General features: G+C 57.0%; 1 protein-coding gene across 1 annotated transcript in view; it reads left to right on the top strand.

Moving 5' to 3' along the window:
- Window positions 1–14,283, top strand: part of IGSF21 (immunoglobin superfamily member 21) — a 230,093-nt gene that overhangs the window by 190,386 nt on the left and 25,424 nt on the right. The window contains exon 4 of the mRNA XM_049617965.1: window positions 4,021–4,139. Within this exon, the coding sequence (XP_049473922.1) occupies window positions 4,021–4,139 (119 nt within the window). The remainder of the gene's footprint in view (window positions 1–4,020; window positions 4,140–14,283) is intronic.

The raw sequence follows: 14,283 nt of genomic DNA, 5'->3' as shown, positions 1-14,283 counted from the left end.
CGAACTCCGGCGGCCCCCGGGGACAGCCAGCGGGGCCCCCACTATCTGGGTCTCCAGTTTCTCAAAAACACAATTACATGGCTTTCGAAGCTGCTGTCAGTGTTGGTAAACTCCAGCCGCTAAACTGCATTACACTGATTTTGCCAGAAACCTTTGCAGTTATTAATAGTTTATTGATCGGAGCCCAACGCTGATGAGAGTTGGTGTTCTTACCCCAGCCCCCTCGGGGCCCTGCTATCTGTGCAAGGCCTTTTATGCAGCATGCAGATCAATGCCGCTCAAATCTGGGGAGAGGGCATCTCTGGGCTGCTTAATCCACTTTAGAAGGACGGCACTGAGCGCACAAGCTCAGATGAGGCGTTGGGTCCAAATCAAAGCAGCTCCCTGGAAGCCCTGGGGTCCGCAGGTAAGAATTAGACTCCGTGCCTGCTCTCCAGCACAGGGGGAGACGGGGTTCTCCGTGCTCGCCCCAGGCCACCCATTTACTGAATGTTGACTGAGTACCTACCATGATGGCAAGTGCCCCACGAGGCCGTGGGACATGCCGGCGACCCAGACAGGGGCACACCCTACCTTCGCAGAGCTTACCGTGCGTGGCAGGGGAGGAGGGTGATCGAGAGTCACAGAGGAAAGTCATCAAGTTACAGTTTGGACCAGTACTGCTGTATCAGTCAGCTGTTGCCGCATAACAAGCCATCCCAAGCCTGGATGGACGTCAAGCGACAACCATGAATGATTGCTCATGAGTCGGGGTTGGCTAGGCTCACTGTTGAGTGTGACCTTGGCTGGAAAGGCTGGGCCAGCTGGGGTCTCTTTCCGTGTCTCCATGCGCTCTTGTCCACATCAGAGGCTTGTTCTCAGGAAGAAGCAGGGAAAGGGAGAGAGAGTGAGAGGGGGAGGTGGGGCTACAGAGAGAGAGAGAGAGAGTTCTTTTGAGACTTAGGCTTGGGATTTGTACACCATCACTTCCGACCTTATGACCCGCAAGTCATAAGGCCAAGGATAGGGAAAGAGACTCCACTCCTAGGTAGGAGAAACTATCGAGGCTGTTTGCAAGAGGCATGGATGCAGGGAGGCTATTAATCAGGGCCACCAATGCCACCAATTCCCCACACCCACCTGGTCCGGGTGGTGGCTAAGAAAGCGACCGTTCCTTTGTAATCGGAAGGATGCAGCCAGGGAAAGAAAATGAAGCAGCCCCAGGAAGAGAGAACATTGCAAGCGAAAGCACTGAATCAAACAAGGCACTGGGCTAAATGCACCTGTAAGGGTCACCTCTGAGGGGTCCTGGATGGGAACCTGGAACGGAAAAAGGACATTAGTGGAAAAACTGGGGAAATCCGGAAGGAGTCTGGGCTTGAGGTAACAGTGATGTATCAGTGTTGGTTTCTTAGTCTGACAGCTGTACCGTGGTCTTGGAACAGGTTAACCATGGGGGAAATCGGGTGAGGGATGGGCGAGAATGCTCTATTGTCTGGGCAACTTTTGTGTAAATCTAAAACGATTCCAAAATTAAGTCTATTTTTTAAGAAGGCACTTGGCGCATGAGAGGAATGGAAAGACAGAAAGCCATCGTAGCTAGAGGAGGACGAGGCTAAGAGGTCGCTGGAGATGTGGCAGGAAGCAGCCACGCTGGCCTGGTTGGCCAAGATAAGGATTCCTGTCTTCATCTGAAGAGCCCAGAGAAGTCTCCCAAGGACTTTAGGCAGGGGAGTGCCATTAATTCCATTTGCATTTGCAAAGATCTGGGTTCTACCCGCAGAACGGATCTGAGGAAGATTAGCAAAACCAGTTGGCCATCCGGCCCTCCTTCTAGGTGAACAAAGATGGTGGCCATGGGGCTGGAGGGAGGTGGATACAATCCAGGGTGCATTTAGGAGATAGAGCAGGACCGGGACGTGCTCAAGTCCCTGAGTGGTGGCGGAGGTGGACGGTGGTGCCCAGCAGCAGGACCGGGACCCGCTGGGAGAGCTAAGGAGCCCCGTGAAGGACCACACGAGTCTGTAGAAACAGTCCCAAGTGGGAAGCCGCTTTCTTCACGAGGCGCCAGTCCAGGCGTCACGTCTTCGACCACCTGTGCTGTGTCATCTACATGAGTCGCCCACACACACCGCTTATGTTCCTGTCACCTGAGCGTGCCATCAGCGGAGCAATGGCCTAAACATGTCACCTGTGCTGCTGTCACATAAACGCATCTGCGTGTGTCCCCCACATGGCGGTTACCTGCGCGTCTCCACCTGCGTGCCCGCCATGTCACTATTACCTTCTTACATCACCTGGGCACCTGCCAGCTACGCGCGTCTCCTGAGCCTGTGTCTTTATGCGGCTGTCCCCTGAGCGTGTTGCCTGCACACAAGTCACTCAAGCAGGTCGGCCCTATAACTGATCCCTATGAGTGTCACCTAAATATGTCACTCCAGGCGACTGTGGCTCAGCACCAGTGCCCGTAGAGGGGCTGTTTTTCCAGTCTAGCCAGGTTACAAACAAAGGAAATCGCTCCCAAGGGAAGACAGGCCCCTGCTGTTCCCATCCACGTGGTGCCCCCCTGAGCACGGAAGGGAGGGAAGGAGGGCAGCCTTCTCCCCGCAAAGTTTCCCTGGTGAGAAGCTCCTGTTCTCTCTGAGTCCTTTTATGACAGTCGGTAGACCAGATGTCAACCTCTGCGCATTCTATGTAAATGAAGGTGTTTGTTTATGCTAATGTGTGCTGGCTCAGAGCGGAGCCAGCAGCAGGAACCCAGGCTGAGAGCCCAGGTGTGGGGGGCAAGGTGCAGGGAGGTGGGGGACACTGAGTCAGGAGGGAACCGGAGCTCGGAGGCAAAGCTGGGGGGGGGGGGGGGGGTGGCAGCTGACATAAGGGAAGAAAGGGAATCTGAGGCTAGACTGCCCAGCAGAAGCAGATCGCAGCGGGCGGCTTCGCTGAGTGGGGTGGAAATGTGTCCACGAGGGGGTGGGAACAAAGAGTTGGATTGAAGGAACCCCCTTCTGGGGTGGGGGGGAGGGGGGGGCGGGGCGGGACCCACACCCAGAGCTTGTGCTCTTAGCCACCGCCCTCACCTTCCCCGGCCGGGGCCTCTCTGATCAGACTGCGGGGCCAATTTGGTGGGTAGGGCGCCCTTTACTACGGCTGCCGTGACCGTGACCTTGACCGTGAGCGTCTTCCTGTGTCGTGCTGTGGTGCAAGGACCTCTGAGATGGAGACCCCGCTTCTTCTGAGGTGTGGCCAGAAGAGGCTGTCCTTCGGCCGCATGATTAGGCCCAGAGAAGGTTGGCACTTGCCAGAGAACCCCCCAGGTTTCCCTGACCCAGCAGCGGGCGGCCTCCAGGTCAAGGCTCCCTCCTGACGACCTCAGGCAGGACCAGCTGCTCCCTGCTCTGTGCTCAGAGAGGCCCCCCCTTTTCCACATGCCTGGCAGTGCGGCTGCCTCCCTGCCTCCTTGTCCCCCAGGACAGGGGCTCCTTGGAGATGAGAAGTTGGCTGTGTTTCTTCTCAAGCCCCCAAGACTGGGCGTGAAGGGACAGCAAAGGCAGTGTGGGAAGAGGAATTCAAATTCCCATCCTGGCTCTTATGAGCCATATTGCTTGGGGGGGGGGGGCTACCTGTGCCCCCTCTGGAGCCTCAGTTTCCATGCTTATGAGACGGGAATGGCGATCCTCTGTGGAGGGCTGAGTGATGTGATGCCCTAGGGCAGTGTTGAGCCTGTACCACACGCCGGTCCTACTCGGGGCCCTCTAGGTGTGGGCACTGTTACCATCTGCCGTTCATGGAAGCACAGGTGTAACTCCGGCTGAACACAGCCCCCCCCCCTTCACCTCCTGAAGAATAGAACACAGGGATTGGCATACAGTCGGTGCTCCATAAATGTTGCTGCTCCCCCCAGCATAGCGCATGAGCACCTGATCGATCCAGAAGCGTTTGTTGATCCGAGGCTGAACAGTGGGGTTTGGGGGTTGTTTTGGGGGGCTGCGCCTTCCAGCCCCGGACGATGGGGCCTCATCCTGTCCCTCTGCCTTCCCCCAGGCTGCCTGAAGTCCGCATCTCAGACAACGGTCCCTATGAGTGCCACGTGGGCATCTACGACCGCGCCACGAGAGAGAAGGTGGTCCTGGCATCAGGCAACATCTTCCTCAACGTCATGGGTGAGCACAGGGGCCCTGGCCCCGCGGTCCCAGCGAGGAGCTTTGCTCATGTGCGTGTGCACAGGGGGGCTGTCCTAGGAACGCTCTTCTTTCCCACTCCTGCCTCCGAGGGGAGAGGAGAGTGGCCTTGCCGAGGTGTGACAGGTGTGGCCTTACCACCCAAAGGTTTCCTCTCAGGAACCCCTTCTCCGACCTGCACTGATATACCCTGACCTCATGGACGCAGGGCTGTGGCTCGTCCCCAGATCCTCGTGGCCTGGGCACTTTGGAGGGGCACAACTGACACGTTGACTGGGACAATTGAGGGACTGAAGGAGGAATGAGGGCTTCCCGAGGGGCAGCAGACCCCAGCGTCCACTTCTGTAAGGCAGGGGTGGGATGCAGGCCTGATGGGTCATTCATGGACCCCCAGCTCTGGGCCCTGGGACCCCATGAGGACATGGGGAGGAAGAAGCTGGACACTGTGGGGGCACCTGTGGGAGTACCTTTCCAGGAGGAAGACAAGAGCCACGTTCATAGAAGTGCCTGTGGGGACGGTGCAGGGGGGCGAGCCCCCACCCCCACCCCCCTGCCCCAGGGACAGGACAATCTGGGAGCCTCCCTGGGGGAGGTGATACACACCTGCTATGGAGAGTGATTCTGACGCTGGACCTCCTACGGCCTTTCCCAGGACATTGAAGCATCAAGTGACCAGTGAGAAAGTGGGTGTCAGGACTGGGTTTCGGGGTGTCCCGCCTTCTGACCCTGTGTCTGCCTCCATCTGCAACACGCGGATAGTAATGCCAGCGCCCGTCTCTGGGTGGCGCTGTCCGCCACCCAGCCTCGGTTTCTCCCCTTGTAAATCAAGGGCCTGGCTCCAAGCGGTCTCAGGAGCCCCTGCCAGTGCTGACGTTCCCGTCAGCCACACTCTCCGATTCTGCTGCCAGAATTCTAGGGACTCGGCCCTGACGCCGGGCCCCAGGGTTCTCTGATTTTCTTATCAAATGATATTTACCAGGGAAACAAAGCTTGTCGTACTCAGGCAATCAGTGAGAGCATAAAGGCCCCGTGGAAAGCCACAGCTTCTGGGGAAATGGAAAACCTCCAAAGGCCAGACCTCCAGAGGGAATTGATTCCCGCAGCGGCGGCACGTGGGGTGTTCTGGCTTCCTGGGGGATGGGCCACGGTGGGGACGCGGCGACTCCCTGAAGGAGACGTCTTGGTGCTCAGCCCAGGGCTGGTCGCCCCGGGGAATCTGGTGAAGAACAAAACTCGGTTTGCACCGTCAAGGGGCCCCAGTCCGATGAGGGACATGCACGTGACCATTTATTTATCGGATGTTTATTGAGCACCTACTACGCGCTAGGTAATGGACACGCTCCTTCAATAGGACGAGGTCCTTGGGGAGCTGTATCCAGTGCGCGATGCAAACATAAAACGTGCATAGGTGCACACACAGGTGTGGAGGCACAGAGAGGGCAAACCACTTGCCTGAGGTCACCCAGCCAGGATCACAAAATCTTCCTGTGATAGCAGCTCGGTGCTGGGGCCAGAAGCCAGGCATCTGGACTCCCACACCCCCTTTTGCGCCCCTGAAAACAGGTGTAGATGCTCCAGGTGAGGCTTCTCTCTATGTGAGCAAGGACAGCATCCTCAAAAGCCACCTCCTCCAGGAGGCCTAGGCTCCCTCCTTCGTTCACCAGAGCTCCTTGTGCAGGTGTACTCTCCCTCTATGGCCTCAGTTTCCCTCTCCTTACGGTGAGGGGGTGTAACCAGACGGTCCTCAGCGTCCTCCTAGCTCTGACATCCGTGAGTCTGTTACCCCGTCCGCTAAGCAAGCACCTGAGGCACAGAGAGACCTCGTGGGGCCGACCAGAACCGCACGGCGGGCCTGATGGTCCTGGCTGAGCAAGGCGGTATACTCCTGGCCAGCATGAGCCAGCTGAGAATCCTCTCCTTGGGTCTCACTGTCCGGGCAGCAGGGAACGGTGAACCTCTGGGGTCCTCTCGATGCAAGGTGGCAGCCATCTGGGATGGGGCAGACAGATGATGTGATCCCAGTTACTGAACAGGAGGCTGAAGGCTGGCAGGGGCGGGGGGGGTGGGGGAGTGGGGACCCGGGAGGGGCAGGACCACGCAGTGGCTCCCAACCCAGGGAAAGGCTCTGACCCCTGGAAATTCAGGGTGTTCCCCGGGCGGGGTTCTTCCCGAAATAGCACTCACCCATCTTGGTCAGTCCTCTGACTGACCCACTGCTCAGAGGTCATTGTGCTTGTCAGCGGTCGCCCCTGCCCCGTTGTCCCCCGGATGCGGCAGGTACCCCCGTGCTCGCTAAGCCTGCAGCTGAACTGATAACACAGCTACTGCCCATCCCTGGCCTGTGCCTGACAGGGCGTGAGCTCCTGGCTTCATGCACATTGTCTCACGGAATCCCGGCCACAGCCCTGGGAGCCAGGAGATCTTATAATCCCTTTATACAAGTTTAGGACACGCAGGTTTCGGGCTGAATCCCAGATCGGTCACTGCATTCGTTAGCCTCCCCGGGCCTCAGTTTCCCATCTGTGAAATAAGGGTAAGGGTGGCTACCCTCCAGAGTGGCTGTGAGGTTTTTTTTCTTATTGAAATAAAGTTTGCAAAGCACCAAACCCAGACGAGGCAGCCACAAGGTTCGTCAGGTTAGACCTCAGCATCTTTAGGGTCATTGTCGCGGGCCCTGCCCCCTCTTGGGCACAGCGGTGGCTGCTTCTTTCTTGCCCCTGGAAGTCTCGTCGACGATTCATGACTCCAAGGAGCTTCAAGCCAGTCTGAGAACGGAGTGTTCACAGCTTCGTGCGCCGAGTCCCTGCAAAGGGACCCAGGTCTGCCCTGGTTCTGGGAGTGGCAGGACAGCGGGCCTCTGCTACCCGTCCTCCTGGCCTCTTCCCAAAGGCCTAGGGGAGGAGCCAGCACATACCCTGACCTTGATAACGACAGCCACACCTCCCACTCAGCCAGCTCTGCCAATTGTAAAGTGCTCTCAATGGAGGGGTTTGCCTGATCTTGACAAGAGCCCCTCGGGATCAGGATGAGACTGGGGCTGGGGAAAGGGAAAGGATTTGCCTGGGCCCGCGGGGCTGTGGCTGTCCCCGTCCCAGAGCAGCATACCTTCCTTGGCTCACCAAGGTCGGGAAGGTCCTGGGCGGGCTGGGAGAGACAGGGGGCTGAGTGTGAGGCTGTCCCCCCCGGGGGCAGCTCCGGGGCTCCAGCAGCTGCGCGGGCCTGTGAGGCAGAAACTACACTGCGTCCGTTGCCCAGACCCAGGCTCAGAGAAGGCAGTGGCTTGGCCAAGGTCGGGCCATTCAATGAGATGATCCCCAGAACAGAGTGTTCTGAGCCCAGCACCTGGCACGTTCCAAGTGCTCAGTAAATAGCGCCTCTCACGACAAATAGGCCTCATGTCATTTAAACGTCAGGCACAATAAGGGACGCCTGGGTGGCTCAGTCGGTTAAGCAGTTCGGATCTCGCCATTCGTGGGTTCGAGCCCCATGTCTGCTGTGTGCGGGCAGCTCAGGGCCTGGAGCCTGCTTCGGATTCTGTCTCCCTCTCTCTGCCCCTCCCCTGCTCACACTCTGTCTCTCTGGGCCTCTCAAAAATAAACGAAAACATTGAAACAAATTTTTTAAACATTAGGCACAATTAGAAAGACTTGAAAATTGTGTGACTCCCCCCTCCTCCTCCTTGACCCTCCCCTTTCAATATGTTTCAGGGAAGTTTTGAACACTACGATCTGTGCACTGTTCTGGCCCATCTGTGACATACCTTAGACCCTTTCTGGTCACACACGCGCGCGCGCACACACACACACACACACACACACACACACCAAGACCCTCCAAGTGAGTGGAGGCCTTTGAAAGCCAGTGTCTCCTTTATGCACCAAGGGACCCTAAGGACTGCGGCGGCCAACGGTGGGGCGAGACAGCCCCCTCCGCAATTTGGGGGTCAAAGGGAAGCTTCCTAGGACAGCAGGGGGGGGGAGGGAAGGGAGATGAGGCGCAGGGCACGTTGCACGGCCCCACGTGCATCAAAAGCACGGAGCAGTTGTGCTGGAGAGCCCGCACCCAGGCTGCCTCTGCATCTAGCACATTCTAACGCGCCGTTTCCACAGGCCTCGGGGTGCAGATCAAAATGCGAGAGCAGCTGTAATTTCACGCCTATAACATCCCCGCTATGTGGTGGGAAAAGACATTTGGGAGCCCCGTGGGTGACACCGAGGGTTCATGCCGCACACAGTCATTAAAATGTTTTTATCCGAGCTGCAGATAAATTGTAAGCCAATTTGAAAGTCGCGTGCTGGGCCCCAGGAACGCATTATACACAGTCACGGAAGGATTGCCGCGGCTCTTCTCGGGGGTGCAGGTGATGCGGGGGAGCATGTTAAGGGTGCGATGTTACAATCAATTAAATGTGAGCCCGGACACCCCACCCCCACCCGCACCAAAGCCGAAACACGCTGCTCTCCTGTTCCCACCGGAAGAGCGGGAGGCCAGTTTTCTCTGCCACCCCTTGGACCCACGGCTAATGATCAAGGCCGCTTCCCGTCAAGCATGGAATGTGTGGCTGTGTGCTGAGTGTCCAACCCAATCGTGTGACCTTCACGAGGGTCCTCCAAGGCGGGCCCGGTCACCCCCCCTGCTTCACAGACGAGGGAACGAGCCTCTGAGAGTTTAAGGGGCTCACCCATGGGAGCGAGAGAGCCGGGGGTCCCGCCAGGCTGCCTGAGATCAGAGCTGGAGAGCCTGACAGCCACTCTGAGCCCCCAAGGGACACGTCCCCCCTTTGACACAAAGGCTATTAGTAACGCAGATGTCAAGAGAGTGCGGCGGGGTGCAGAGCTGAGGCGGTGGGGGCTCCAGGACACTGAGGGGATATCAGGACACTGAGAGACTATCTTCTCTCCTAGTTCTGGAGGCCAGAAATCAAGGCATTGGCGAGGCTGCGCTTCCTCTGAAAGTTCTAGGGAAGAATCCTTCCCTGCCTCTTCCAGCTCCTGCCGGTGACTGGCAATGCCTGGCCCTCCCTGACTTGTAGATGCGTCCCTCCATTCTCTGCCTGTGTCCTCACGGGGCGTCCTCCTCCATGGGTGGTGTCTCGGTGTCCGTGTTCCCCTTTTATAAGGACACCAGGCATTGGATCAAGGCCCACCCTGAGGCAGTATGACCTCGCCTGACCTTAGTTACATCGACAAAGACCCTGTTTCCAAGTAAGGTCCCATCCACAGGCACTGGGGGTTAGGATCTCAACACATCTTTTGCGGAGACCATTTGACCCACAAAAGTAACTGAGCCAGGAGGGGGCAGAGTGGAGGAGTCGCCATCGGACTTTGAAGGCGACACTCTCCTCCCGACCACCTAGGTCACCCTTCACTGAGGATTTACTGCCACGCCAAGCACTGTGCTAAGGTCTTCATAGACTAACATCAGATCATCTCAAAAGCTCCGTAAGATGGGTACTGCCCTTTCTTCGCCAGGTGAGGAAACGGATAGGTATATCGCTTGCCCAGCACACCCAGCTAGCCAGCGGCCAAGCAAGGGTAAGGGCATCCCACGTGCTTAACCACTCCGCTCTACCAGAAGTCACGACATATTAATAAGCATTCATAAAACGTTCTACCTCGGGATCCCTGTCTGTCTTCCGTAGGCTTCCAAATGAGGTCAGCAGATAAAGGTAGAATTTTGGCACCCAAGACCACAATGGCACCAGACCACACCAGATGCTTTCCAAACGTGGGGCCAGGGGACACAGGTCCCATCCCGGGGAACAGTTGCTAATGAACTTTGCATAGCTTGCTTGCTATTTATTTGTTTGTTTGTTTGTTTAGGTATGTTTTGCTGAATTTTTAGAACAAAATTTTTAATGTTTATTTTTGAGAGAGAGAAAGAGACAGAGCACAAGTGGAAGAGGGTCAGAGAGAGGGAGACACGAAATCCGCAGCAGGCTCCAGACTCTGAGCCATCAGCAGAGAGCCCGATGCAGGGCTCGAACCCACAGACCGGGAGATCATGACCTGAGCTGAAGCTGGACACTTAACTGAGCCACCCAGGCGCCCCTTCACTAAATTTTTATTACGTGCATTCGGTGTGCTTTTTTCTAAAAGTTATGTTGTTGAGCTGTCATTCGTATGACGTACAATTCACTCGTTTAAAGGATACAACTTAATGGGTTTTACCATAGTCACCAAGTTCTGCAAACACGTTTAGTCGTGTAACCAATTTCAGAAGATGCTCACTGCCCCCGAGAGAAACCCCGTACCCATCAGCAATGACTCCCCTTCCTGCACCCCTCGCCCGGTCTTAGGCAATCACTCATCTGCTTGGTCTCTCTGTGGATTGGTCTGGACACTTTCTAGAAATGCGGTCATACAAAACGTGGTCTTTTGTCATTCTTGGGACTTCTTACACTTAGTGTAAGGTTTTCAAGGTTCATCCACATTGGAGCATGTATTGGGACCCCGTTCCTCGTCGTGGCTGAATGATATTCCATTGCACGATGCCTGACATTCCGTTTGTACATTCACCAGTTGATGGACATTTCCACCTTCCAGCTGTTACGAATGGTGCTCCTGTGAACGTTTATGTGCAGGCTTTTGGTGTGAACGGATAGTTTCCAGATCTCTGGGGGGGGGGCGGGGGGGTGCAGACCCAAGCATAGAATTACTGGATCGAGTGAGAACTCTGTGCATGGCCGTTTGAGGGCGGGCAGGCAGCTGTGCCCTTTGACTTTTCCTCCAGCGGCATAGGGTCCCCGTCTCTCCAGATCCTCACCTGCACCTGCTGCCTGTCTGTCTGATGGCGACCGTCCTAGCGCACGGGAAGCGTTCTCATTGCGATGCGATTTGCGCTGCTCTGATGGCTAATGGTGTTGATGGTCTTTTCGGGGGCTTTGCAGCCCTTCGGAGATCTGCTTTGCAGAAATACCGTCAGATCGTTTGCTCGTTTCAACCAGGTGATTTGGCTTTTCATCATCACGCTCTAAGAGTCCTCTATTTCAGATGTGAGGGCCGTATCGCGTGTCACATTTGTGTACATTTTCCCCTTTGGTGTGTTACCTTTCCCCTTTCTTGCTGGCGTCCTGTGAAGGACAGAGGGTGTTCGTCCGGGTAAGGTTCACTCCATCTACTCATTTTCTGTTGCTTGTGTTCTGGGTCTCCCAGCTGAGGAGGCTCTGCCCAACCCAAGGTCACAGTTCACTCCTGCTTTTCTTCTAAGAGTTTTAATAGTTTAAACTCTTACGTCTAGGTGTACGATCCATCTTGAGGGAGTTTTTGTGCGTGCTGTGGAGGAGAGGTCGGCCTCCCTCAATTGCACGTGGGTGACCAGTTGTCCCAGCACCATTTTGGAACACATTCTTCTTTCCCCACTGAACTGTGTTGGCCTCCTGGCCAAGAATCAATTGACTATAAATGTGAGGGTTTATTTCTGGACTCTCCCTCCTATTCCATTGACCTCTACGTCTGTCCTTACATACTTCTGATGCTTTGTAAAGCCATCTGGCCATCTCCAGTCTGGCTCTGTTGCTCCCCTGCTGTGTGACTTGGGGTGGGGGGGTCCCCAGGAAGTCCTCCTGGGGCCAGTTGCTCGAGCTTCCCTGTGACAAGAAGCTCACCCTGGGCTGGCCGGTGCTCTCAGAGGAAAGGAGACTGTGGCACGCTGTGGGTGATGGAGCTGAGCTCACTTCCACGAGGCCAGGCCAGAACCTAGGATTTCTAGAGGCCTGGAGCTCTGCTTTCTGGGACCAGATGCTTGAACTCTGTTCTCTGGACATCCAGCCCAGTGCTCCTCTCTGGAAGAAGCAGCACATTCCCAGGGCCAATAATTGGAGTGTCAAGGACCTCTCCTGACCTGGGAAGGAGAAATGTCCACGGCTCCAAAAGTGATGGGGGATCTGAGCCTGCACCCCTCAAAGGCCTGGTGTGGCCGCCATAGGCCTGAGCAAAAAGGAGAAACACAGCTCTTTCTCTCTGAAGGACGCGAGCGGAAAAGCAGGCGGCGGTCTGCAGACCCCGTCTCGGGAAGCCTGCCTGCGTGCAGGACAGCCGTGGGGAGATGTGTATCTCCCAGGCAGATCCAGCTCCTGCTCAGAGTATATGGCGGTCCAGGGGACAGCTTAGGTCAATGAAGGGAGGCCGCTGGTCTGAGAATCCCTGGGGGACCTCAAGCAGGGTAGCTGGAAGGCGAGACTCAGAGCTGCCGCGCAGCCCCCTCCATAGCCCACGATGCCCGCCGGGTGGGAAATGATCTGCTCCTTCCTTGCCTTGGAGCCTGAGCGGATAAGCTGCCTGCTGGGCTTACGCTAATTACATGAACTGGCCCCCAGGCTCCAGGGAGCAAGGCTGCTATGAGGAGGGGGAGGGGGAGGGGGAGAGGGAGGGGGAGGAGACGTGGCGGGTTGGGATCCAAGCCAGAGCCGCAGAGGAGTTTGGGGTGCTGACGGGTTGCAAACGCAAACCCCCACGTCCCACTCCCGAAGCCCCCAGGGTCCTGAGGACCAGGCCTGGGCACTCTCGTCTCCCAAGCCAATGTCCATCCAGGCAGGCCCCCCTCCAAGCCCCCTCCCCTCCCCCACCCCTTCCCCCACCCCTCAATCTGGAGAAGTGACAGTGAGTGACCAAAGTCCTCCAAATTGAAACCAGGAGAAGGCTGGGAGGTCCCCAGTGAAGAATGAGCCCTCTATCCAAGTAGGTTGATGAGAAACAGTGTTTACTCCCTTAGAGAGCTGGGGAGTATTTAAGGGGATGAACCCGAGATTCAGGCAAGAGGTTTTAAACCCAGTTCTGCAACTCCCGATAATAAAAGCAGCAAATGTTTATTGAGCATTTGCTGTATGCCAGGCACAGTTCTGCCCCGCACCTGCTAACTCATTTAATTGTCCTAACAGCCCTCTAAGGAGGCCCCACTATTACCTTCCGCAGTTGACAAGTGTGAAAGCAGAAACCCTAACAAATGGGCCCGAGGGCACGGGCCAACTAACAGCTGAGCTTGATCCAGACCCAGGCAGGCTGGCTCCAGAGCCCTCAGCTGAGCCACCATACTACGCTGGCAGGTGGTTTATTTCCCCGCCTGAGCCTCAGTTTCCCTGTCTGCTAAATGGGGTTACTGTAGCACCTCCCCTCTTGGGCCCATGTCCCAAGCTCCTAGTGAGCGCCCCTAAACAGGACCGTTGTCGTTTTTACCTTCCACCCATGGTGTCCTGACCTCCCCCCTGTAAGTGTCAGTGAGGCCAGGGAATGGAGTCAGAGCCGCAGGAAGACACCAGGCAGCGACTACCATGGCGTCCCACGCTCGCACTCGTAGAGGAGGGCAGGAAAGAGCGGGGTCACAGCTGTGGTCCCGTCCCACCCGCTCCCCAGTCTCGCTGTGACTTGTCCTCTCCAAGCCTCTTTTACGTCTTCTGGAAACTGGGGCAGTGAAGGTCACTACTCCCACAGGGCTGTTGTGAGGGGTAAACGAGATGACAAATACGGACGGCACCCGGCCTGGGTCGGAGGGCAGGGCGGGCAGCCGCAGCGGGTGGGACGGCACCAGTCAGCTCGGGCCTTGGGTTTCCGAACAGAAGCCAGAGGACTTGGGGACCCATTGGAAAGCTGGGAGCAGATGTGGAGGAGACGGCAGGACCCGGCACCGGATGGAGATGGTCCCTGAGAAGTCACCAAGGAGACCTGCGGTCCCGCTTAGCAGACGGTGACCTCAGGAAACGGGCTGAGGGGTGGAGAAGCCGGGGCCGCGATCTGAAGGCTGTCTGCAGGCCTCCGTCCCGATTGCTGGAGCTTCCGAGGGGACAGCTCGAGAGGCAGCAGGGGCCTGAGACAGCTGGCCGGGCTCGGCTGCTGGAGTGGGGCTGCGGCCCAGAGGGCCGGGGCCAGCGCGGCCAGGGTCTTCCAAGATGGACCGCGGAGCATGTTGGGAGACTGCGCACGGCCGTCTTGAGCGCCTCAGCCTGGCCAGGGACCTGGAGGAAGGATGCTTGCCCTGGCCACCTGCCCACCCACAGGCCTGCAGCTAACTCAGGTCACCGGCCGAGAGCCCGTTCAGAGAGGGGCCAGACAGATGGGTTTGGGGCTCAGAGGAGCACTTTGGAGCTAACTGGGTCATCTACCAAGGACGGTCGCTTCCCAGTGTCAGCCCC

This window comes from Panthera uncia, assembly GCF_023721935.1.
Source record: "Panthera uncia isolate 11264 chromosome C1 unlocalized genomic scaffold, Puncia_PCG_1.0 HiC_scaffold_4, whole genome shotgun sequence".
Taxonomy (NCBI): domain Eukaryota; kingdom Metazoa; phylum Chordata; class Mammalia; order Carnivora; family Felidae; genus Panthera; species Panthera uncia.
The sequence above is the reverse complement of the archived record's forward strand: the minus strand, read 5'-3'. Positions and strand labels throughout refer to the sequence as shown.